Source organism: Crocodylus siamensis, chromosome 5, assembly GCF_052110815.1.
Source record: "Crocodylus siamensis isolate JL-2025a chromosome 5, ASM5211081v1, whole genome shotgun sequence".
Taxonomy (NCBI): Eukaryota; Metazoa; Chordata; order Crocodylia; family Crocodylidae; genus Crocodylus; species Crocodylus siamensis.
The window spans coordinates 80,684,029-80,711,017 of record NC_143399.1 but is presented as its reverse complement, the minus strand read 5'-3'; the positions used below and the strand labels follow the sequence as shown (position 1 = coordinate 80,711,017).

General features: G+C 43.3%; 1 protein-coding gene across 16 annotated transcripts in view; it reads left to right on the top strand.

Annotated features, from left to right (window-relative positions):
• Window positions 1-26,989, top strand: part of TNS3 (tensin 3) — a 505,358-nt gene that overhangs the window by 247,205 nt on the left and 231,164 nt on the right. For 14 of the 16 annotated variants that reach the window (XM_090049504.1, XM_090049500.1, XM_090049503.1 and 11 more), the window contains one exon: window positions 22,622-22,660. The exons of the other annotated variants lie outside the window; for them this stretch is intronic. In XM_090049504.1, coding sequence (XP_089905630.1) covers window positions 22,622-22,660 — 39 coding nt within the window. The remainder of the gene's footprint in view (window positions 1-22,621; window positions 22,661-26,989) is intronic. 16 annotated transcript variants of the gene reach the window in all.

Sequence of the window (26,989 nt, the reverse complement as noted above, 5' to 3'; positions counted from 1 at the left end):
ATTAGCTGATACGCCTCCTTAAAAATTGGCTGTTGGTATTGGTCCCCAAAATTTCTATTGGTATAACCCTACAGATTGAAGATATGACCATCAGGACTATATGAAACAGATCTTGCTTCTCTGGGGTTCGCGTAATCTATTCCTTTGATTTCAAGACTTATGGGTTCAGCCCCTCTTTTTATATTCATTCTTACCTAAAACATAACTTGAATGAAGGCTTGCTAAAAGCTGCTGTACAGTGAAAATAACATGTAAAATATTGATTTCTGAATGTATCCAATAGAATCCATAAATCAGAACAAATTTAGTAATTTTTGTGAAGTTGAAATATTTCATTTTTCCACATATACTGTATTAGCTAGGAGTTTGATTACCAAACGTGAAATCAGGCCAGTGTTGCATAGTCTGAGGCTTGGTTATAAAAAATACTGTGATTTCTGTTCATTGAGAGGATTGCAAGACTTTGCTTACGGTTTTGCTAAAACTTGAAGCAAATGGCCTTTTAGTTTTGCCCAGGTGCTGCCAGAAGCAGTACTGTGAGATAATCCTAGATCTTCCTATTGGCAAAAAGTTTTGCTTGCTTTTAGATTTAATGTCGTAGTAATGAACTGTCCAATGAATGAGCCTTCTGACTGAGCCCAAACTCTAGGCTGTAGAGTGACATAATGATTTGAAATTGCTTTTTATGGGAATAGAGCCTGCATTGTTAAAGAGTGCTGTGCTGGGGGTCATATATGAGATAGTAATTGCTGTGCTTTTCCTCTGAGCTAAGAAAGCATTTTAAAGTTGACTGTTGTTGTTAGATAAGAAATCACATTAGATAAATCATATTTAATCTTCCTTTTTAAAATAATAGGAGGCTCTGTTGTGTAGGGCCCAGCTGGTAAATGTACAGCTTTAAGGATTTTAAAAACAAAACAAACCCATGATAAGATGAGGAGGGAGACGGGGAAACACACACACACTAAATTCTGGGCCTCTTTCATTCTCCCTTTCTTTGTTCCTTGCCTAAATGAAAGTGTGCAGATTGCTTTTCCACAGTGTGAAACCTGTATCTGTCATCAAAACCTACATGTTTTCTCAATCTAAAAACCACTTTATCATGAATTTGAGGAGGACCTCTTCAGTGACCTAGCGCTATGCTTGCTCGCTCTCTTGCTTACTCTTTCCCCCCCCTAAGTCTAATCTATTCTGTACAGACCCAGGAGAGGTAACATAGAGTTCCTTCATAAAGTGAGAAGCTTTTATCACAGGAAAAAAGGGCATTTGTCAGCTGTGTAAAAGGCCTCATGTGGGATCAAAGAAGACAAGAATGATGCATTTCACACTGTTGTTGCCTGGAATGATTGCATAGGGCACATTAGAACCCATGTCACATTTGAACTCCTGGTTTCCAGAGTTGAATAGCTCAGTGTAGCATGCCATCCACCAGCCTGCTTTGTGCCCTTAATTCATAGGTTTACATGAGTTTCTTATAACTCTTGTTACAACCTGTTTTCTGAAAGATATTTTAAACAGTGGTGGCAACAATAATTAGGCAGCTCATCTTTAAAGAACACTGGCTACTTACATTGATGGTCCCTAGTAATGGCAAGCTGTCACATTTTAGGCTCTTTGTGTGTTGTGTTGTAGTAGTCTTTACTGGGATGATTGTAAAAAGCTACCTGAAGACTTTTATCACAGTTTCAGTAAATCAAGTAGCCATCCTCATCAAGAGGGTTAGAAACATGATGTACAAATGCTCTCAACTTGGCTCTGTCAGCTTTGCCACTGTATTTATATGCAGTCCAAATCAGTCTTCTAGGTCTGTACTCTCTCTTTCTGGATTGACCCCCTCTTTCTTTTCCCTGGCACACAACCTTCTATCATGTTCTTCTTTACACTGTCTCCTACTATTCTTAGAACATGTCCGTAGTCCATCAGTTTCTTCTTCAAAATTTGTATCATTTCAGGCTTGGTTCCAATCTTACTGATCATCCATTTCTTGGATTTTTTGGGGTCTAATAAATGCTCAGTCTCTGTGAGAGGGTACCCAAGCCCTGTTATTCAGGCACAATAGTGGGGGAGGAGAGGGGACTGTAACAGGGAATGAGGGGAGTCCTCTTACCTTAAGACAGGGCAGCAAGTTAAGCCAGCAGTGTGGAGCCATAGCAGCAGGAAGGCAGGCTGGCCTTTAACAGGGAAAACCCCTGTGCAGAGCTGGGGAAGGTACGTGACAAAAGGGGCATGGTTTTCAGGCATGTCAACCCAGGGCCTGAGCCTGAGTGGGTAGTTTGGCCCTGCATGCTGAAAGGAGAGGAGCTTCCGAATGAGATGCCTACAGTGGACAGAATGGCAGGCACCTGAGCTGCTCCCTGAAAGGTCCCAGTGGAGAGAGAAAGGGAGCTGATGGCCTGTAGTGAGGCAACACCCCAGAGCTGGGTAGGCTTTTCTTTATGAAGCAGTGACTTGTATTTTTGTTGTGATTTAAGCTTTAAACTGGTGGACTGGCTGTGGCTGTAAGGGGTGTAGAGGAGGCCACAGGGGTGCTGTAGGGGTACCCAGCGTAGAGCTCTGCCCTGGGTAAGGGATGTCCGGGGGACAGAGCTGACCTGGTAGCATCCTTGCCCTGGGTTGAGGACACAGTGGAGCTGAGACTAGGAACAAGACAGGTCCAAGTGGCCTGGAGACCAGAGACATGGCTGATGTGAAGAGAACTGGGCCCAGATCAATGGGCCATGGCTGAAAGCCCACAGCCAGAAAAAAGTGGGGGTAAAGCCAAGAGGGCTGAGACCTGTATACAAGGACTGAACTGTAGACAGAGTAACATTAGCAAGGTGTGGTCATGGTAGAAGGAGGCCATGAATTTAGCCCCTAAGGCAATTAGGGTCTGAGAAAATAAAAACAGAGAGAGAGAGCACCTTGGGCTTACCAGCCTCTGAGGGCAGCCTCCCTTCATTATCTTTCAACATCATGGCATGATAGATGAGGAAGCAGGGTGAGACCCTGGGAGGCAGGAATGGGAGCCAGGCAGAATCAAGGTGGCCCTCAGGTGCCATCCTCCTACAGCAGGGGTGGGCAGTTATTTTGGATGGAGAGCCACTTAAAGAGGTTTTGTGAGCTTTCAAGGCCTGCATGGGTAGCCTTGACAGTTGCCTTGCCCCCTGGTTGCCATCTTGGGACTGTCCTATCCTTAACCCCTAATCTTTGCCACTAGAACGCCCTTCCCTTGCCACTTGGAAATACTCCAGTTTTTGGAGGGGAGGGGTTGCCATCTTAGAACCAGAAAAAAACCAAATCAGATGCCTACAATAACATTTTAATTTTATTACCAAAAAATACTCTCGTCATGATTTGTGTTTGCATAGTTTATATAGCATAATAACTCAAAAATAAATTCTTAGTCTTGTATATTGTGTGGTTGGGGTGTGGGTATGTAAGTATGCTGGGCTGTGAGGTGGTGTGGCTGTGTGTGAGGGGCATAGGGTATGTTGGGGAGGTGTATATGTGGGGGGGTTGTGTGCCATGTTCAAGGGGCGAGGGAGGGTGGGGAGGGGAGTGGGGATCCACCCCACACTCCCCCCATGGCACAGCACCAGGCAGGGGCGCTGGTACCCAGCACCGTGCGGCTCTGGCCAGCACTGAATATTGCCACAAGGGGCGCAGTCCCCACTGGGCTGTCTATCGCCAGTGCTCCTTGCCACAGAGGTGCAGCTCCCATGCTTGCACAACAGGGGAGGGAACACTGGACCTGGCTGCCTATGCCACTTCAGGCTGTGCTGGGCCTGGGACTCCATGGGGAAGCAGGGGGCAGTGCTCTCTTTCACTTAAGGCACAGCCAGGGTAGGGGGGCGGAGCTGGCACAGGGCTTTCTGCTCATGCCCTGCAAGTGTGGCGGCTGTGCATGTGCAGTGGGGAGTCCCAGTTCTCACCATAATGTGCGTCATGGCTGGAGCTGTGTGCTGCTGGGCACAGGCACCTACACCTGCTGCTGTCATCACTGCCTTCCAGGACTGTGTTCCATGGGGGGAGTGTGTGGGGAGCCTCCCCCCGTCTTATATCTACATGGTACCCACCCAAGCTCCATGCTCCCGCTGCCCCCCCCCCCCCCCCCCAAGCATGGGCTCCCTGCTGCCCCCAGCCCCACACAACACACTCACACCCAGCTGCAGCTACACCCCTGCCCCCGCTGCTACCCTACCGGCTGCCCAGAGCCAGCAGGACCCCAGGGGAGTAGGTCCCTGGCAGCTGCAGCAGGGGCAGCAGCCGCCCTGTCCGGTAGCTGCATGCTGGCCAGGCTGGGCCCTTTCACCCACAAGGGTAGGAGCAACATGTAATAGGGCATGTTGAGGGGTATATGTGGGCATCTCTCTCCCACGCTTGTGGGCAAAAGCGCTGGGTGGGGCACAATTCATTGGAGGGTGCCGGGGGCTGGATGAAAGTGCCTGGCAGGTTGGGTCCCGCTCACTGACTGTATTTTGCTAGCCCCTGTCCTTCAGTCTCCTGTAGTGCATCACCTCAAATGCTTGCAGTTTTCTCTCATACTTATTTGTAAGCATCTCATTCTCACAGCTGTCTGTTACTGTTGAACATATCAGTGCATTTAATAGTCTTGTTTTTATTTTGTTAGTAACCTTCCTCCTCATACATATCACATCCCAATTATGTGCAATGTGTAAGTTTTTCCTAGCCTGTCTTACTTTAGTTGTGCATTTCATAGACATTAGGGCTGGAAGAGAACTTGAAGATCATCAAGTCCAGCCCTCTGCTCCAGGGGCAGGAAGTCAGCTAGGGTCAAAGATATGCATCCACTCATTTCTTGAATGAGTCCAGAGTAGGTGCCTGCACCACTTCTGGATGGAGTCAATTCCAGGCTTTGGGGGCTCGGACAGTAAAGAAATGTTTCCTTATGTCCAGCCTAAAACGGTCATGGAGGATTTTATGACCGTTGGCCCTTGTTATCCCTTGGGGCGCTCTGGTGAACAGATGTTTCCCCAGATCCTGATGCACACCCCTTGCGTGCTTATAGGCAGCCACCAAGTCACCCTTGAGCCTGTGCTTTTCTTTTGCCCTCTGATTGTGTGTGGCTGTCCTCTAGACTCTGTGAAGCTTCTCCACATCCTTCTCGAATTGTGGAGCCCAGACATAGATGCAGTACTCCAGCTGTGGCCTCACCAAGGCTGAGTACAGCGGGAGGATGACATCCTGAGATTTACTTGAGAAGCATCTATAGATGCAAGCCAGAGTTTTGTTTGATTTACCAGCTACGACATCACAGTGGTGGCTCATGTTCATCTTGTGGTCAGTCATGACCCCCAAGTCTCTTTCAGCCATGTTGCTAGCAAGCATAGCACTGCTGAGCCTATAAGCATGCTGCAGGTTTCTTTTCCTGAGGTGGAGTACCTTGCATTTTTCCGTATTGAACGTCATCAGGTTTGTATCTGCCTACTTACTAAGTTTATCCAAGTCCACCCAAATCACTAGCCTGTCCTCAGGTGTGGATGCTATGCCCCAAAGTTTAGTGTCATTGGTGAACTTGGCCAGCATGTTTCTGACACTGATGTCCACATCATTGATAAAGATGTTGAAGAGAACTGATCCAAGGACGGAGCCTTGGGGGACACCACTGGTCATGGAGTGCCATAATGATTCAATACCATTGACTACTACTCTCTGGGTCTGACCTTGGAGCCTATTTCCCAGCTGTTGGACTGTGGTGTAGCCAAGGCCACAGTTGGCTAATTTTTCCTTGAGGAGGTCATGGGACACCAGATCAAAGGCTTTTTTTGAAGTCCAGATATATGATGTCAGTCTCTTCTCCCTTCCATTGCTTTGTGACAGATGGTGCTATGGTGTTGGGTGTCTTTCCAGAGCTCCAAGTCTCTCCCAACTATTTTGCTGCATGGCTGCAGGGAATAGACTAGATTTTGCTCTTGAGGTGACTCCTCACCCTAGTAAATATCAGTCGCCCCAGCCCCTGACCAGGCTTTGCACCTCCAGTAGAAGCAGCTTGTTAGCTTATTCATCCTTCAGTTTGCAAAATATGATTGCTTCTCACCCGTGTAGAAGAGAAATACCTATCATTGTCAATTGCTCCAGAACCACTGTTCCTACAGTCAGTAAGGTATACAGAACAGAAAAAGAATGCATTACAGAAGGAAGATTGATCATACAGACAGCCATAACTATAGGTTGGAAGAAAAAATGTAAAAGAAATAATGAGCAGAAAAAAATCTCACTGTTTTTCTAAATTAGAATCAGTATCAGTGATTTCTTCAGTTGTTTTTCCCTAGCCAGCAGTCATTCCAGCTGTTAAAAATTGTCCCAGCCTTCCTAGCTCAGAGATGGGACCAGGAAGTTGTTTCTTGGGCATACTTTTCTAGACTACTGTTTGTCTCACAAAGCACTTAAATACCTTAACATTATATACCCCCTCTTTTTCTATTCAGTTCTTAGAGAGCCTGTGTATTATGTGATGTTTTTCTTCTTCCAGATAAGCCTCTGTCTGTCATGTCAAGTGTCCTTCTGAATTCAATACTGAATTTAAGGAAGGCAGAAATATTTATATCCTTGCATATAATTTCTCCTTCCAGACAGATATACTTGTAATTAGATTTTCCCAGATATCACTTATTTGAGAAGTATAGCTTCTTTCTCAACATGATTCTTTCTTCTGAAGTGCCCTTAAGTCTTTGTTGGTATAAACTGAATTATTTCCTTTGCTGTATAACCAGCTATTGTTTGAGGCTGAAACCTCTTCTCAAATACACATTGCTTCTCTTCTGGCTGATCAATAAGCATTCCAGTGATAGGTATATACTTTAGAAATTAACTTTTCCCTTAACAATGCAGGGTTTCTCTGAGATGTAAATAGTTATTGTCTGAAGAGGAATTGCTCCAGCAATCGTAATGAGCAGAGGCCCAACTAGGGCAAATGCAGTTCCAGGCCCCAGCTGTAAGTAATCAAGGAATTGGGCTGGGCCATCCCTCAAGGAGATGGCCCTGGCTACACTGGCCTGCATAAGCTCACACCAGATAGCAGAGAGCTGTCTGGGCAACAGACTCTCTTGCTGTGGCTCTGGCTTGCTTGGAACTCTTGAACCTGACTCTGCCCTGAACCTTGGGCTTGGACCCTTCTACCTGTCCCTGCTTGCTCCTGTTTCTGTGTTGGACCTCCAGGCCTGATCACCTGCATGCTCTTACTGCAATCTCTTCTCAGCCTGGCTTGCTATCCTTTACTAGGACTGATACTTGACTTTGATCTTGGCTTCAACTCTAGTTGATGTAGCACGATCCACTCATAAAAGACTGTGTATGGCCTGGTCAACCGTTACACAATCAACTCACTGCCTAATTGGATTTACATTACAAAAATACTGTCATAAGCTCACACCAGATAGCATAAACTTAATCAAAATCAACATAGTTGGACATCAGCCATAAATAGAGATCAAATACCACAGTAGTTACTGGAAATATCTATGTGTAACTTGCTGGGTACCAATCCTGCGTATTTGTATGTATCCATGACACTCTTCACCTAAAAAGTGATGATGTAGCCCCAGGATTCTCTTGAAGTCCTCATAACTGGGATTATGTATTGAAACAAAACATGATGTTACACTCACCCTTTCTTTTGATTATGCATGACTATCATATCAATTTTGGAGCATAGTGCTCCAGTTCCCAGTCTCAACAGTATCTGCCCCCTTTATCTTGTGAAGCCACATTAGAGGATAATAGTCTGTGAGGACCCCAAACCTGTGGTCAACAAGATAGTTTTATCTGCATGATATCAAAGCACTCCTTTTCTTTCACTGCATATTTGTGCTCACAAGGAGTTAATGCTTCATTCATGAAATCAGTGGGAAGTGTTGTGCCACTCTCCCCTGCCTATGTTAACAGTACCTCCAAGCTTGTGTCTGATGCATCAGTGCAAGGGTTAAAGGTTTTATCAAAATCAGGACCGGTCAGGACAGGCCTTTTTGATAAAACATCTGTCCAAATTATTTTGTTTGTTTGTATTTCTTACATAGGTCAGTGATAGGAATGATAATAATTCCATTGAAACCTTTTATAAAACAATCAGTAAGCCATGTAAAAGACTGAACTTATTTCTCAATCCTGGGTACAGGGCAGTGTAGAATGATTTATTCTTCTAATGGATTGGGGTACATTTGCCCCCATACAACCTGCTGATCCAAGCATGGTATCATAGCTACCCCCAAATTACACTGAGACTCTTTAACAATTAAGGTTCTGTTGAATATACATGTAAGCATGTTGAGTAATAAACCTGCCTCCCCTTCTTTCCGGCACATCTACCAGATAACTCTGTTGTTCTTCCCAGCAGCTGTTGTAGATGGTGCTTCTGACAGTGCAGGCACAGGTAAAATTATACAGCCTATCTAACACTTGGTTGATGAGTATGTGGAAAATTATCCCAACAAATTTAAATCCAAACAGTAGCACTTTGATTCTGTATATTCCCAAATCCACATTGAAAACAGATTTCTTTTTGGCATCCTTATCCTTAATCAATTCTGGGATGTCAAGTTACTGGCTTGGCTTAGGTTGTCCAGCAGATTGTCCATCATGGGCAAAAACTGTACACTGACTATGACAACAGCACCAAGCTTTTTGTGATTGTCACAACTTTTTTTCCTATCCCTTTTCAGGGTAACAATGTGTGGAGCTGGGCTTGTTAGTAAATATATACTTGTGGCCCTGTGCCATGGTCTCTGTCTCCATCTGATTTCAGTCCTTCATGCAATTTAATGCTCTGTAAGAAGCAATCTCCTTTGTTCTTGTCAAACAGATCAGGGGAGTAGGATTTATGAATCTTCCCCTCCCACCCTTTGCAAATTATGTTCACAATAGTCTCTCACTCAGGAGAGACTTCTAAATTATCTCAGTGACTTAGGTACATCCAGTGACTGGTTCCATATCACTTTCTGTGCTGGCCACGTGCCTAGCAAAGGTGAATTGTGTACCAGTTCCGCATGATTCTTCACTGATAGCTTCTTTGGGGAGAGTGGATCCCTCCTGAGATTTCTCACTTCTCTCTTGAGGTATGTCTGTCTGGGTTTCCACTCTCCCAGAAGAAGCTCTCAGCACTAGCTGTCTGGATCAGGACTCAGGACCATGCATCTCAAGCTAGCAGGAGAAGGATTTACTCCCCACTCCTGGATAAACTCTGCCTGATATGAAACTGTACTGACAGCATTCTTAGAGAGTTTTTTTTTCTCAGCCTGATGGGTTAATTCTGCAGCTTCCCTGTCCCAAATGGAATTACTTTTGTGATGTTTGGTTTCTAAGTTGGAAAATTCTGTATTTGTGTGCATCTGTCACAGTCTTCTGTTAAAGTTGCATATAAATACATAATACTTGAGACTTGCTTCAAGGACTTGTTATCTTTATCAGTTCTGACCCTTTATTTATCTGTGGTAACTATTTTGGTCTTTAGAGCTTTAACCAGGATGCTGTGCCTCTTATCCAACATGTCATCATTTCTTTTCTTGTTACTATTTGGGGATTATAAATTCCTTTGGGCAGTGTTCTGGGTAAGCCATGAGGCTGAGAGACTCTAAAGTCTCAAGCTGCCCTTGCAGCCTTCAGAGTTATACTGTGAGAGAATATCATATTGCTGTGATGAAGAGGAGTCAGAACACCTATCTACAGAAACCCTGAGGATTGAGAGCATTGTTGCAGAAAAACTGTGAATGTGTGGAGGAAGTTATCAACATACATCCTGTGATTCCAATAAATACCACGAGTGTGAAGGTTGCCTAACTTGTTATACTTGATCATGAGCTCTCAAAATACTTCTTTCGCAAGCCTTCCAGGAAGTTTATCTTTCTGTTATATTTTGTTTCTTTTGAGAAGCAGAAGGGCCAAAGCTAAAGTCAAGTTCAGCTTCCCATAAAAGTCCCGTTAGATACTGTGATTATGGTACTAGACATGACGACTGAGCTCACAGCCATTGTTCTGACTTGTCTGTACTGCAGTCCTGACTTTCACCATTTGTAACCACATGGACTTGTGAACTCATTAGGTCACAGAACATGAATAAGGGTGGGCCTGAGCAATACCTCAGTGTGGAAAAACCCTGTTAAAGAACCCAGGGTACTACAGAAAGTGGCTTTGGCAATTTAGGTGGCATGCTTCCTTCTGAGTTAATTGGTGCCATGGCATGAGTTCAAAGATATTGTGCTCTTGGGAAGGAAATACAGAATATCAGAAACAAAGTATAGTTTCATGTAATCATGAAGGCCTACTTGACAATACATTGTTTTGTTGCCTGAAGTTTCCCTTTCAGCTGTTTAGCAAAGTCCTCTCTGATTTCCCTTTCACATTAAAAATATAACAAGTAATAATTTTATATTAACATTTTGATTCAGGAAGATAATCTGCTTCCAACTGTTATTGAATGCTAGAAATAGTGGGGCTTATTGATTCAACAGCAGTTTGTCATATCGGGCCCACCTCTGTTCTTCTTCAAATCTTACTGATGCCTCTTTCATCATTTATGCCCACTATGGCCATGGCAGTTATAACATTAGGACAGTTGTAACTCTTTGGGGGTGAAGAACTCACTGGCCAAGATTGCGGATGACACCAAGTTATGGGGTAGCGTGTTCGCATTTGAAGATAGGCTACAGATACAAGTGGACCTCGACAGGCTCGCAAGTTGGGCAGATTGGAATCTGATGAAGTTCAACACTGAGAAATGTAAAGTGCTCTACCTGGGGAAGAGCAAACCCCAACACATCTACAGGCTTGGTGGCACCAAACTGACTAGCACCCTGAATGAAAGGGACCTGGGGGCAGAGCTGTCCCTAGGGGTGTGCAGGGCCTGGGGGGGAGCAAGGGGGTGGCGAGCAGCTGGAGCCAGTGGGGAGAGGAGAGGTGACAAATGGGGGTCAAGGGGTGGTGAGCAGCCAGAGCTGGCAATGCTCAGTAGTGGCCGAGCCGGCAGCAGAGCACAGAGCCCAGGGTGGTCACCCCAATTCTTCCCCCACAGGGACAGCGTTGCCTGGGGGTAATAATAGACCACAGCATGAATATGAGCTGATGAAGCTGTAGCCAGTAAGCCAAATAATACTCTGGCATGCATCAATCGATGCATCTCCAACAAAACCAATGAGATAATTCTTCTGCTCTACTCAGCACTGGTGAGACCACAGCTGGAGTACTGCATCCACTTCTGGGCACTACACTTTAACAGGGACATGGACAAGCTTGAGAGAGGCCAAAGAAGAGCCACCTGTATAATAAGAGTCTTGCATGGCAAGCCATTTGAGGAAAGGCTGAGGGATCTGGGACTCTTCAGTCTGAAGAAAAGAAGCCTGAGAGGGGACCTGATAGCAGCTTACCACTACAGTAGGGGAGTAAGTACATCAAGGGCTTGGTGAGCAACTGTTCACCAGGGCACCCAAGGGGAAAACCAGGAGTAATGGCCACAAACTCCTGGAAGATTGATTCAGGCTCAACATTAGAAAAAAATTCTTCACAGTCAGGTTGTCCAGACTGTGGAATAAGCTCCCTCCAGAGGTGGTGCAGTCACTTACACTGGACATCTTCAAGAGGAGACTGGACAGTCACCTTCCTGGGATCACTTGACCTCAGTTGTCTTTCCTCCTTGGTGCAGGGGGCTGGACCCGATGATCTTCCAAGGTCCCTTCTGGCCTTACAATCTGTTGATGCTTGTGGCTCTACTAGGAGTCCTGAGTATTTAGGAGACCTGAAAGCCTGATAAGTATCTCCAAGCCATGAATCTCAGGCCAAAGACCTAAAATAATATAGGTCTAGTATACCTCTAGCTTGTTTTGTCCCAAGAATATTCTGTCTGTAATAGCAGTGTATTCTCTTGAAGGAGGGAAACTTTTCATGAAATCAGTTTCCTTCTTTTTTCCAGTTCCCCTTCTGGAAATACATAAGATTTATTTGACTTAGCAAATGAAGCATGTTTTCTCATGGGGATTATACCAAAATAAATAGGTCTGTAATCCTAAAAGGATAGTATAGTTCAGTGAGGAATGTGTACCTAATTAAGTTTTAAGAGGTCAGATTGTTACAAAGGAAACAGAAGCAAAGTCTCTCAAAAATAAATGTAGTTGTTAAGAAAGCACATTTCCCCACCTTTTTAAAGCAAACCACCAAAAGATTTTTTTTTGGTGGTGAGGGAAGGGAAGAAGGTGAAGGTTAAAATTTGTGGCTGTTGCTGACATGTGGAAAAAAAACCACCCCAAACTAGCGCTTCATGGGAAGGGGAAGCGTGTTAGTTCGACCTGGCTCCCCAGCATCTGTCTAGATCAGGTGCATCATTAGGGCTTTTTGGCACTTCGATCTAAAGCTGATTCAATTAGATAAGTGCTGAAAAGCCCCACTGAAGCATGCAGTCTATACATATGTTGGGTGAGGCAGGTCATACTAATGGGATTTCTCTTGTGTGCATGTGCTGTACTCAGTGCAGGGGTGTGCTATGCTTAAAATGCTGGTTTGGATTTTGGGGGGTTTTTCATGTCTGTAAGCCGCCTGCATGCTTCATTTTTGCACTTTTGTAATATGACTAGACCAGAGATCTCTAAGTACTTTGCAAGCCATGCATTCATCAATGAATTGCAACATACTAATGGTGGAAGTAGTACTATACTCCTTGCTTAGGTGAGCACATCTAAACCACAGGAGCAGTAACTTGAGCAAAGTTACCCTAGTCACTGGTGCTGAGTACTGTACTCCATCCCAGATTCTCTGTGTACTCTGTGGGGGCATATTTTGTTATCTGAGTTCAAGAGTGGGTGACACCAACAGAAAATTTCTGTCTCATTACCTGTTTCTGATTAACTGACTAGGTCGTCTATTTCTGTCCCCAGCTAGGGACAGACATTACACATAAACTGTGATCAGAAACTGGTTTAAACCTGTAACAGACCAGATGCTCAGTGCACATAAACCAGTTTGAGATAAACCTGGTTGAATGTAGTATCAGATTTAACTGATTTGGCTCAAACCAGTTAATGCAATGTCTGTCCCAGACCCCTTGATTTTTTAAAATTAAATCAGACTTCCCCAGCATCCTGCATGCTCTCTGGGCTGGGTGGGGCTCCACAGCAGAGCTGCCCCCCTCCTCCCCCCCCTCCACACACACACACACTGCTCTTCCCCTGCTTCCTTTCCCTTCTCATCACTTGCTGCTTAAGCAGAGATCCGTTCCTCATATCTAGCTAATGCTGTGTGGGGCAGATAGGGTAGTGTCCACTTACGGTTTTTTGGAGGTAATCAACACAGCAGCTGGTAAGTCCCTGCATTGCTTTCTTTGCACAAAGCTGTTTAAGAAGAGCTTGTAAGGAGCAAGACTTTGTTTTCTGATGAGGTGTTAAATGCTGATAACAGAGCTGATAAATGTTCTGTTATCAAGGGGGGGAACCTCTCCTTAATTACACTGTTGTGCTAGGGCCTGGCCGTGCCCCCCTCAGCTGCCTGCCGAAGGGAAGGGAGGGCTGCTCTGGCGCCCCCCAGCTTCTTGCCTGAGCCACTGCAGGCATGTGCCTGCATTTCAGGGATGTCTTTAGAATTAGAAATTGATTTAGCCTAGCCAGGTTAGACTAACCTGCAAAGATTGAATCAGCTGAGGCTCAGGCTTTTTGAATGTCTGACCCTAGCCCAGAAGCACCCCTCACTCATGGGAGCTATGAAAAACCTTTCTTTTTTGTGCTTTTCAAATGAGCCACATGGAACTATGTACCAAATGTCTCCCCTTCTGCGTGCTCTTTGGGAGACTTGTAAGAGGACTTTGATTTATATAGACAAAAACTTTTTCTTTTTTCTTGTGCTAGCTGACAGGTTTGCTGTTTTCCTTTTGGGGTTTCTCAATGTAGGTCAAGTCTTTGACCTTGCCAAATCAAACAACACAGTGTGGAAGAAAGCCAAGTTTCCAGGTGGCAGAGAGATGTAAACAATACATTTTTATGTCTTGGGTTAACTGCACTCCAGGCCATTTGTAAAGGTTTCTTTACCAGCAGCTTTGTTGATTTCATATTCAACAACTCTCATCCATTGTTTTTTGGCATTTTTTGCAAGGGATTTGTGCCTATCTAAAATGTTGAAGTATACATTTCTTCTGAAGGAATGTAACGCTTCTTTTAAGATGCTTCATTAACTCAAATAAAGCAAAAAAGCGTCTTCCAATGCATGTGTCTGTTGTGTGTTTGTAGTAGTGTCTTCCTCTTTTCAAAGAACTGTGCAAACATTAACTAATTCCCATAACAGCTCTCTAATGTGGACAAGTATTATCTTTACTTTGAGATGTAAAATGCTGAAGCAGAGACACTCTTAATAAGGCCACAAAACATGACAGGCAGATCGCATTTTGAAACTGAAGAGTTTTTATCTGAGCTTCTCATTTGAGTACATTTATTAGGAGGCCAGTCTCATGTTTCTTGGCTTCTAATTGCTGTTCAATAGCGTTGTAAAATGAGAAGATAAATAAAACTTCCTAGTTTTTACAGTCACTGCTATGACCCTAGGACTGCTATGTCTGTTTCAGCCCAATGTTTCTTAAGTAAAATGCACAACATATTTTTTTTTATTCCCTTCAGAATTTGCTGTGTTTAAAATGGGTGTACACTAGCTTGGTAGGTAAAGCTGACCTCAGTGGACTCACTGTCATAATCTGCTGGGGAGAATTTTCAGAGGAAGTGACTAATAAATTACCTCTCATTCTGATTTTACTACAGTTCTGCTGTTGCACATGATATCCCCGCAACCTTTTTTGAGATGCCTGAAATGTCTTTATTGGTTGAGTTGTTTCATTTTTCAAAATATTATTTAATAATTAAAAATTGTATTATGCTGAATAGAATTTTCTCTGTGTTTAGCAACAACAAAAATTGCAGTAGAGTGACCATTTGGTGTGGTAAACACTGTTTTGCTTAAGGAAGAAAAGTTAATATGTATTTAGGTGCCCTCAGAGGTATTCTGCTGCCCAGCATGAATGCTAATAGTGATCCTTCACTGCTTTGTGATAAACTCAAGTCAGAATCCTGAGTTACTTGGGGAAAAATCATTATGAGAAAAATAGATTTCTGGATCAGAAGCTGGCGATAGTGACATCAGGACACATGTTCTAGAAAGTGTTTTTTTGTTGCTTTGTAACAAAAAGAACCATTTTTCATTTTGAAAATAGCTAGTTCACAAATAACAGAATTTCTGTGGAGCATAGAGTTACTTGTGGATACTATAATGAATGCAGTAATCTTTCTTGCATTTTATCAGAGAGTTTTCTTCTGGGGTTGTGCATCAGAAAGAGTCGTTGAGCAAAAAAAAGTTAATGTGTAACCAGAGCAGTTAATCAATAAAAAGGTTTTCATGAAATCCCATTAATTGTCCTTTGATTAACTGTAGTTTTGTAAGCACTGCAAGATATCCATGGCCTCTTTACTGTACTATTTCTTGTTCTATTAAACTTTTTAATCAGTTACTAATATATTGGAGTGTACTTAGCAGGACATGTATTTTCACTTAAACAAGATTTTTCTCTGTTGTGCATGAAAAGCGCCCTGTGAAAGCCAGATCTATACTTTTCAGTGCAAATTAGCAGTTTCTTTGCATATTAGCTATTGTTCCATATGAATGATGCAATACACCTAAAATAAATAGAAGTGGTAGTTGTGCAAGGGGAGCAAAATGACATCTATCCTTCATCCTTTGGAAGCTTGAAACCTTGCTCGTGGGCTTCCTGACTCTCCCTGTGTAGAGAGCTGCTTGTCTCAGAATGCCAGACTAATTGTACAGAGGCGCTGCCACAAATAAAAATAACATGAAAGCAATCTACAGTTGGGAAGGTAAGGATGGAGTATGAGCATTGGATGTCCACACAGTTAACCCCTTACTACAACAGAGGGGGGCACTGTTGTATAGCTGTTAAAACAGGAAATAACGTACTTCATTCCCTTAGCATGGATGCGTTAGAAAGCCAACAAATGACACATTATTCATTTAAATTAATGTTTGTGAGACTGATTACTAGTTAAATAATGTATGACAGTGATATAAAGACAAGTTACCCACAGTTTTTCTGGCAAGGCAAAGAATTACTGGAATCAGAATTCTTTATTTAATTAATCGGTTCTAAAAATAGTGTCATTGTGGTTTTGGCTTTCCCAAGTAAATCCTTGACTCAGGAAAACACCGCTAGATAGGGAACTGTGCCTATAAGTTGTTTTGTGCATACTAAAAGCAGGTAGTTTGTACACAAATAATTGCATGTTATTTGTATATTTTCCAAATACATGTATAAGTGTGTGCATGTGCATATTTTTTTCGTTACCAAATAGGTGCATATTATTCAAAAGTTGACCTAGGGTTTTGCATGCTAATAAATGAAAATCTCTAAATATCAAGCTAGATTACTCTTCTATCCATTAAAATAGTTACAATTTATATAATTTCTTATTTATCATAATATTACATTTTATGAATACTAGATACTTTTGAATACAATATTGAAAGTGGGTGACTAATTTGCAAATGCATGCTTCCATGCAGTCTGAAACGGTAGATGTACTTTCTGAAGTGGACAGGAAAATCCTTTTAGGGATTACGCTTTGTGTCAGCCTACATTAGAGAATGTAAACTTTAGATCTGTTAAATGTGGCCTTTATTTTGCCTTTTCCAGCTCTACAGTAATGTTAGATTGGATTAAAGTAACCATCAAACTTTGCTTTTTAACACTGTACTTCAGAGAAAACTAAATCATCCGACTTTGGCAAGTACATTACAGTTTATGTTCTTCTGCAGAAACGAATCTGCTTATAAGTCACAGATACAAGTTTTAAAGCCAATGTTATCCTTGTAAATATATCAAGAAAGAAATGTAATATTTTACATTCATTTCTCATTTTAAATTCGCTCTCCTGTATGAACCTATGATTCTAACCTGTTAGGCCAGGACTCTCTTGGTCTGCTATTTGGTACCATGTAAATAAGTACAACCTGTTCTGTGGTTGGATTGTTGGCAACTAAACCAGCACCCCAGCCTGGGCTGGCCTGGGTGAGGAGCGTACGTGGACACTCAGCAGAACGAAAAATAAGACTTGTCAAAAGGCAGATGAGCTTCCTGTGAGCCAGTGGGGAGGAGATGGGCGCCACCAGGTCACTGCCCGAAGAATCCCCAATGTTGCAAAGCTGTTAGAGCATCCAAGGTGCTCCAGCGGTCGCAGTGGCCTCGAGACTGACTTGGCTCCTGTTTGAAGTTATTTACCAAGGGACAATGAAATATGAAATTACCACACAATTTGGGCACTAATAATAAAAGACATTAGATAGTACCTGTCATCCATCCATACATCTCACAGAGCTTTAGAAGGAAACTGTTTATCATTATCCCCATTTTACTTCCAGGGAAACTGAGGCATAGACCAGAGAAGTGAATCACTAGAGACTATCCAGTGCCAGAGTTGATAAGAGAACCTAGGTCTCCTGAGCTCAAGGTCAGTGACCCACTGTTGAGCTCTAGGCCATATTCCTTATCTGTTACAGTAGTCATTGTGAAAGCTTTCCCAGTTGCTCTTCTGGGCTTGAAGTGGTTGGAGAACTGATGAATTTAATCAGAGAAATTAATATCACCAGCTTGAAAAAATATAGGACATCTTAAATGTGTTGGTTAAAACTAGCTGCATGTCTGATGCTTGTATCTGTGTTCTCTTGCGATTAATAATTCTATTTTCCTATTTCAAAAAAAAAAGGGTTTTTCACTCCCCTGCTGCTGTTTGGAAGACTTTCCCTGGGCACCAAGGAGACTCACTTTTTATTCACTAGCATGAAACTTTTTACACAGAGCTGAGGTGACCTGGTGGTACCTCAACCCCTCTGTAACTCCACATTCTGCAAAACTCCAGACCTCTGAAGACCAAAATACAGAGTTAAAGCACATGCCAGTGCCATGCGTCTTAGGAGCTGGGAGCAGCCACTCAAAATTAGCTGCTTGCACTGGGCTAGGTGTATCTGCACTGAAAAGTGAAGGGATAAGTTGGTACAGTTTGACAAAGCTACCAAGACCCTGACTCATCTTTGTTCCCTTCCTTCATCAACCACATCAACTGAAGCCTGTCTTCCCCGGTTCCCTGATGCCCCCTCATCTCACTATACTCTCCCTACCCCCACCCTTTCCCAATAATGCACAGGTAGCTTTTGGAGGAAAAATGTATTCTCTTTGTAAACATGGTTAACCTGTTCACCTCTTTGCAGCTCGTGTGTCACTTTGTGGCTGATGGCTGAGCCCAAGGCACAGCCCATTTCTAGATGTGTAGAGAGAACTATCATGGAGTGCATTTTCTACATCACAGTTGGCAGGCAGTGGGACAGTTGCAAGCATCTGCAGGAACTATCTTTTAATGCGCCTTGTCACTTTACTCAGGCACAGCTGTGGCTCTTATGAGTAGTGATCTTAAGCCTTTTGACTTCTATGGAGTGTGTTGGGTGATCTTGCTAAAGATATTACATAATGTTATACACCCCTGTGTCAGGCAGGAGGTCAGGGAAATGGACTCTGTCTTTACACTCAACCATTGGAATCATAATCGTGACAGTCTTCTTAACGTTTTCCACCTATTCTATAGGCATGCTGAGTTGAACAGAGAAAATTGAGTCTGCAAGGGGTGGTGATGATGAAATCAGCAGCAAAAACATGCTCAGGCTGCAGTTTCTCAGCCTGGAGGAGTTGCATGAGGGGGTTATAACTATCCTTGTTTTTGGTAGCTAGAAAGGGAGGGGGAATTTTAGTAGACCTTTTTCAGGAAAGGACCCAGTTATCCAGGCACACTCTATGTCTTACAGTATGCCTTGATGAAAGTTTACGAGAATTGAGGCTTGAATTGGCATTTGGGTATGGTCAGTTTTGCTGCTTTCTGCCCGTCATTGCCATCCAGTATGCACAGGACTTGATGTTCCTCTTTGCTCTTGCTGCTTACAGTATTATGTTGACTGTGCCTCATTTTTTTTAAACGTATGTAACCAGGATGTCTACTTAGTTTTGTGGCATGTTAGACCTCCTGCCACTGGGACTATTGCTTGAGACAGGTGCTAAATACACTGGTCCTGATGAGTAAACTTGGAGATAAACTTTTATAGCACTGGCCTATTTTACTGGCGTTGGCAGGAGAAAGAGAGGTACTCTCAGCCTGGATGCTTATATCATACTTCAAGGTACATCGTAACCTGTTCTTACTGGGCTCTCCTGGGCGTTAGGGCTCTTCAGGCCTAAAGGCAAAGAGCTAACATGCAGGTTACCTAAGGAGGTGAGCTATGGTGTGTCCCAGCAGGGAGTCCTAGGTAGTCTCCCCTCGTCCCTCCCCTGGGAGCTCCAGAGACCCTTTCTACATCACTTTTTGCAGGAGGAGGCTCCAGTTACATCCAGACATTCAAGGCCCCTCCAGTGTTTAGCTGTATATCCAGTGTCTAGGTGGTGATAGGGGACACATGCTGTGTGGGATGCAGACCCCTGGGATGCATGCTGCATGGGTATTGCCCTGGCCCCCTCCCCACATATTATTCCCTGCCATATTATTCCCTTCCTGCTCATGCAGGAACAAAGGCAGGAAACAGAAGCAGAAGCCAGAGGAGGGAGGGGAGTGGAGCGTGGAGATCCTGGCTGTTGCCAGTGTGGGGAGTAGCAGCTGGGGGGAGAGTCCAGGAGTTGCATGTTAACCCCTCAAGTCCTGTTCTATATCATTGTTCTTTATGAGGATGACAGCCTTTTCTCAGGTCCAGCACCCAATTAGAGGGCACTTCTTAGATGAGTCTCCAGTGCTAGGGCACATGGTCTGCAATAGCTTCTTTGGGCTCCTGCTCTTCTTAAAGCCTGACCTAGCAGCTGGCACTCTTCCCCTCTGCAAGCTCCACTCGCTGCTTCTGCTTCCCTCAACATCTGCACAGGGCTGCTTCCAGATGTTATATCTGCCATAACAGCCTGTTCCGTAGGTGGCCCTGCAGCCCTTGCTTTCTTGGTTGGCTCTCTGCATGGCTCTCCAGTATCTTTACCACTCTCATACCTGCCCTGCTTACCACTTGTTAGCCTTTGCACCCACCTTCCCAGGCAAAGAGCTTGCTTGCTGGGCCAGGTTAATTTCTGCCCTCCCTCTTTATTGGCTAATACAGGGGTATCCACCTGGAAGGTCCCAGATGCTCTCAGTGTGGGTACAGCTGTCCTGCTGCTACCTCTAGTGGCACTGAACTCCCCCTCCCTCCTCCAACTTCTGCTTCCTACTCACATCCTTCCCTAGCCTGGGGGTGGTGTGCACCCCCTGGCTGCTCAGACGTTGAACAGCCATGGTCTAGGGCAGGACTGTCCAACTTCTGAGTCTCTGGGGACTGCATGCTGCATGGGCCACTGGGTCATACTGCATGGCCCCCCTGCCACATGGGGTGCAATTTACTTCACAGTACCTGAACTCTGTTTCCCACATTTTGCATCCAAGCTTTATGGATATGTACTGAAACATTTGGTGTCTGTTCTTTATCATCTTTTCTTCTACTGGTGTCACCATCTGTTGATACGCATCTCTATTTCCTGTGTAATCTCAAAATGAGGCTGAAACAGGTTATTGGTAGGGTTGCACCAATAGAGATTTTGGGGCCTGATACCAATAGCTGATTTTTTAAGGAGACATATTGGCTGATACTGAACCGATTTCTGATACAGCTGCATGCAGCTGGCATGTCTACTGTGGTGGAAGGGGCGTGGGGGGCAGTTCAAGGTCCCTTCAGTGAGCGAGGGAGTGTGGCTGGGACAGGCGCTGCCCAGCTGGGGCAGGTCAGGGTGCAGGACAGAGCCATGGCTCATCCAGGGGGTGCAGGGTGGGGGGTAGCTACCACGGCTGTGTGTACCCCAGGAGGACATGGCGGGGGACAGGGACGTGTGCCCCCGGATCTGTGTGGGGCCTGGCCAGGTGGGCTGCGAGCTGGGTCTGGGTCTGTGCTGGGCTGTTCCTGGTGGGGGTTGGGCTGTATTTCGCTCAAGGTGGGCAGCGGCAGTGCTGGGAGGGGAGTTATGAGGAATTTTGCTGTAGCCCCCCCCCTCCCAGCGCTGCTGTTGCCCCACTCCCTTCCACCACACCAGGCTTACCAGCTGCACACAGATCTCTAATCTTCTGGGCTGTGCTCCTTTCTGCCTACATGCTGTGCTGTGGCTGTGCACATGCACAAACATTTATTGCCCAAATTATTGGCACAGGCTGAAATCCAATACAATCAATTTTCTTTATATCGGTGCCAATCCAATATTGGACTGATGTATCAATGCCCCTCTGGTTTTCAGTGAAGATGATGATACAAGTTATCACTGGAAGCAATGTTCTTTCTGGCCACAATGCTTTCTGGCAGGCGAGCTGTAACAGTGTGGGATGGCTGTGTACTTTCATGCTCTGCAAAGTAAGCTAAATTTTGAGAGAGGGAGTTTTGTTGCACGGTTGTAAAACATTTTTGCTTCTCACTATTCTGTTGTCCCTTTCCCTGCCCAAACTATCTTGTTATGATCATGTATTGAATGTGGAGCCTAGCACTGTACAAATAATGTCACTGATTTTTTTGGTAACGAGTTAACACCATTAGTCTTGAATACCTACCTAATGGTGCAAGCAGGGATGGTAACAAACCAATGAGTGCTGTGCTGAGCCAAAATCTGCCTTATAATGGAGCCGAATTACTTGCCTACTTTCTGTGAAAATGGATAGGGCATCAACCCATGGCTAAATCTTTTTCCCATGGGAGCTGGGAGTAATATTACAAAGTTACAGACCCAGTATTAATGCAGCACAATCTGTGTGAACTAGTATTTCAGGAAACAATGCAAACTCTTCTATGTCTAGAGCTCACCTGTTTTACTCTTGACTCTCCAGGTTTGTTAGCATCTGACAACATTAGGAGTGGCTGTGAAACTGATACGTAGGAAGTTAACATCCTGCATCTTAACACGTGCACTATTCAGTTTAGTGTCTTGTTTCTTTTATTGTGACCAGTGACAGATGAAACCGAGCTCTAAAGAAGCCTAAACTGTCTTATCAGATGCCATCAATTCCATCCTCTATTTACCCAAGCTGTAGGTTGAAATCAGAAAATCAAATGACAGGCAGAATCACTGTGCCTTACTCAGATGAAAGCTGTATGACAAAAAGAAAAGAAACAGCCTTGTGCAGCCATACAGAGAGGCTAAAATTAGTTTCCCCTGGAGTAATCATATATCTGACCTGACCTTGTGATGTTTTTCCTGGTTTTCCACCCATTTTGGCATTTGAAATATCAAACAAGTTTTATGGAAAGTATGTAGATAGTGGAGTTCTTATCAGAAATGTTTTAAGTATAAACTGGGTTGTATATCTATAAATCTGTATCAAGCTTCTGGTTCTGAATAGCATGGCAGATTGAAACTTAGACTTCCTTCCTTTGGAGACAAGCGAAATCTAAATCATTTTATCTGCCTTTGGCTGTGTTAAGTCTTGTATAAAAAAATTTATTAGTAACATTCCTCATTTTGGATCTGGTCTTGAATACTTCAGCTTCCTGAGTATTCAGTTGTGTATTGATAACCTCATGAGGCCAGGTCTTCTAAGTGTTTTATTTCTTGGCTTTATTCTCTTTATTTCAGGTGGTGACCCCCTGCTTTCCACCAATCAACTATGAACTGGTAAGTGTACTTGACAGTTCTGGTATAAATGATGGGAGAGCATGTTGAAAGAGCCAACAGGCAGGAGTTGCACCCAGCCACACTCTTCAATTTGGAGAACTTTCGCATGGCAAGTGGGGGTGATCAGGTCTGCCCATCACACTTCCAGTACTGTGCCTGCCTGGGCAGATGTTGCCAATTGTAGAGTCAAACCCTGGAGTTATTGCTTTGTCCTGATTTAGGCAAGACTTCTACCAGCTTTACAGAGAGTGTTGCCAAAGTAATGACTTGTGGGAGTGGGGGTAGGCGTAGGTGTGAGGGTGGGCAGGTGAGGATGAGGGAAGAGTAGGAGTCCTAGCTCTGTGGAAGTGGCCCCAGAGCTGAATCATACTGAATCCTGTAGTTTTTAAAGGGCTCACTGGGGAAACAGTGGACCCATCTACACATTCATTAATGCACTGTAATTGGTGCTACTGCACATTAGCACCGGCACACACTTTAAGTGATGCTAATGTGCAGTAAACTAATTCTGCTGCGCGTTAGCACCATTAACATCTCATGTAGATGCACCCAGTGTGGTGTTGTGCATTGTATATGAGAGCAGGAATCAGAAGATCCAGGCTTTACTCTTGGCTCTGCTACTGACCTGCTGTGTTAGGTTGGGCAAGTCATTTCATGTTATTTCTCATCTTCCCCTTTGTTAAAATGGGGACAATTATATTTATTCATTTTACATTTTATAGGTGAAACGTACTGTTAGGAATTCTGATTGATGATTCATTATGATTTATTCATTTATTCTTACGCATGAGAGTCAAATGGTCAGTGACCCATCATAGCAGCTTCAAGATTATAAACAGTGGGAGAATTTATAGGATTAAGCTAAATAAATGTGTTCATTAAGTAAACCCTTCAACAGTGCTGAGACTATACAGAATAATTATAAAACTTTGGTAAAATATTGCAGTGGGAAAAGAAGCTCCTTATTTTACTTCTGTTGTTTTTCACTATTAATCTTATTAAATGTCCTGTTAAAAGAGCTTCTTCTCTATGACAGGGCTGTCTCTTGATACTGATAAAGTTTATTTATTTATGTAGAATTTGAATTGGAATGTGCCCTGCATTGCTGCTTCCTACAGATGTGAATGAAATAAGGTGGGGAGGGGAGCTTCTGAATTATGCTCTGTATGATGGGTTGCCAGGTGCTGGCATCAGTGGCTCATGTATCCAGATCTACATTAGATGTTGGTTTCTACATGCCGCTCTATGTAAGTGTTCAAACACAGGTAGTCTGGGAACCTTCTGCTTATTTGCAACTCTAGTTTTGTGAACCTTCCTGAAGTTGCTGGACACATTGAAGGGCTAAGCAAAATGAGAAGGTTGAGCACTGAAGTGTCATGGCAGTCAGGACCATCTCTGATGTCCCCAGCTTTCCATTTCTGTGCATCTTGTGCATCAGCATATATTTATTGGGTATGGCCTGAGAGGCCCTTTTGTCCATGGGTGGTTGTTCTTAAAGCTACAAGGACATCCATAGGGAGCTGGTTTATCTATAGTTCCTGGACTAATTTAAGTATCTTAGAATTCTAGACTGAGATTATTTTGCATTAAATGTTTGGAGTTTGGAAGTAGGAGGCAAAATGTGTGCGATAACAAGTAAGAGGAGCCAATAGGACCGATTTGTTTTTATTTATTTATATTTTTTTAAACAAGCCAATGCCCCTTTTTGTCATGCAATTACAGGGGAGATGATGAAATGTCTTTGTCATTCCATACCTTCCTGGCTCAGAGAAATTAGATTAATTTAATCTAATTTTCTTCCACTTATTCTGGTTTATGACTATGATTTGACTTTCTTGGGAAGGAAGTGGGTTTAGGAGATATACTATCACTGGCTGCATCTACACATGCAATTAATTTGATGCAATAAACTCCAGAGGAGTGAGAGCTGGAGTAAACTACTCCCAAGTGCAGCGTCTACACATACATTTAATCACAGTTAACTACCCCAACGTAAACTAGTACTGTCCCTGACAGTATTATCTTATGGCAGCGTTAATTAGCTTGCTGCAGACTAATAGTGTCATATGTGGACAGCGATGCTTTAGTCCACAACTAATTAATCTACCTTGCAGTTAAGCGTATGTGTAGATGTGGCTACTGAGTTGTAGATTGATTTTACTTTATTAACTGCACTCATCCCCTCGTTTTCTTGTTTATATTTCTGTGGAACCAATTTGGATTGAAATCCATGTTGAGAAGTATTGGCTCTGAACCAGGAATGTTCTGGCAATGCAGACGAGATAGCACTTAAAGCCTGGTATTTTATACATTGTAATTCATTAGCAAAAATATGACATCTAGGAAAGTCCCCAGTAACTCAGGAAATACCCTACATAATTTATAGTCCCTCTTCACTATTTCAGGTCATCACAAAGTTCAAAAGCATGAATAAATGTATAAATTCATAGAAGTATGAATAAGTGGCAGTTACTGGTAATAGGCAGGTGGAAGATTGTTTCCATCCTTCAAATCCAAATAAAATGAAATATAACTGGATTTCTCTGACCACCTCATGGAATTTTGATTAAACTTTTCATCTGGCATAGACACAAAAACATATTTGATTACTTTTCCTGCTTGTCAGTATACATCTCTGCATCACTTTACCTCCTCCTCTTCCTATATAGATGGCAAACTCTTTGCAGAGGGTACTGTCTTTTTAATCTGTGTATAGCAGAGAGTACACCACCCAATGGGACCCTACCATATACCATTAGACAAACATCATTATCATGTTCTTATAATGTGAAGCATCTAAGATAATGTCCCAGTTGCTCTTAAAAATGCTAAATTTTGCTGAATGAAAAATAATGATAATTCCAGTGCACACCTTGCAGTACAAAATTTTTGGGGATTTGGTGATGGGTATCACACAATTCTGTTCTTTTCTGGTTCTTTCGCTGCAGTTGTCACCATAATTTGCACGAATTCCAAAAGTATTTTAAGTGATATGATGGTGTCGATATCCTCTCCTCTCTCTTCGTGTCTCTCTTCTCCTATCCCTGCTCCCCCCTCCCATGGGGAAAATTGAAGGATGAATTTAAACATATGCTGAACTGTATGTTTCCATCATGGAGAGGAAGTTTGAAAAAATGCATTTTGCATTTGGCAACACTCTTCATTTCAATGTGGCTTTCTTTCTTTTGTTTGCATTTCTAATTATCTTCCACTGTTCTAGACCTGAAGATTTAGGCTTCTGTACAGATATTCTAAGCCCAGAGTAGTGAGCACTACAAGAGTAAGTACTGAGATCTTGAACTTGACACACAATAGTACATGGAAGGGCAATATCATGAATGGAAAAGAGATCCACTGTACTTGTGATAAACCATTTTATAAAAATTGACTTTTTACTTGTACACAAGATTATTCTTATGTCAATGCTACTTGCATTTAATAGCACTGTTTGGGTCCCACACAAGTAATTAACACATGGGTCTAGCATGACTTATTAAATACTTGTACTGGACATAGTGGTTGCTAGCATAAACCTCCTAGTAGTTTATTATAAATATTATAGAATAATAGAACATTTAGGTTGTAAGGGACCTCAGGAGGTCATCTAGTCCAACCTCTAGCCTGCTTGACCAGGATACAGAATGATCACCCTCCCATAGTTGGCAAAGTTCTTGTGGAGGAACACCTAGAGAGGCTGAATATCTACAAGTCAGCAGGACTGAATGAACTACACCCAAGATTGCGGGCTGACATCATCACACGACCTATAGCAAAGCTATTTGAAGACTTGCAGCACCTGGGAAAGGTCCCAGAGGATTGGAAGAGGACCAATGTGGTGCCTATCTTCAAGAAAGGGAGAAAGGAGAACCCAGGGAATTAGTGTGATCAGTTTGACCTCAATCTCTGGTAAAATCCTGGAAAAAATGATTGAAGAATGCATTATTGATAGGCTAACAGAAGGCAGTATTCTAAAGGATAGCCAACATGGTTTTGTTGTGGGCAGATCATGCCTGACCAACCTCACTTCCTTCTGTGATCAAGTAACTCACCACCTGGATAGGAGAAATTAGGTTGATGTCATATACTTGAACTTCAAAAAGGCCTTTGACCTAGTCTCCCATGGTGTCCTCATGGTAAACTTAGGAAAATGCAGCCTCAACTACTTTATGGTCCAGTGGCTAGGTAACTGGCTCCGAGATAGGACCCAGAGAGTATTAATACACAAAACTGAGTCAGCATGGCGAAAGGTGACCAGTGGCATCTCTCAGGGTTCAGTACTTGGACCAGTGCTTTTCAACATGTTCATGATTTGGATTCAGGTATTGAAAG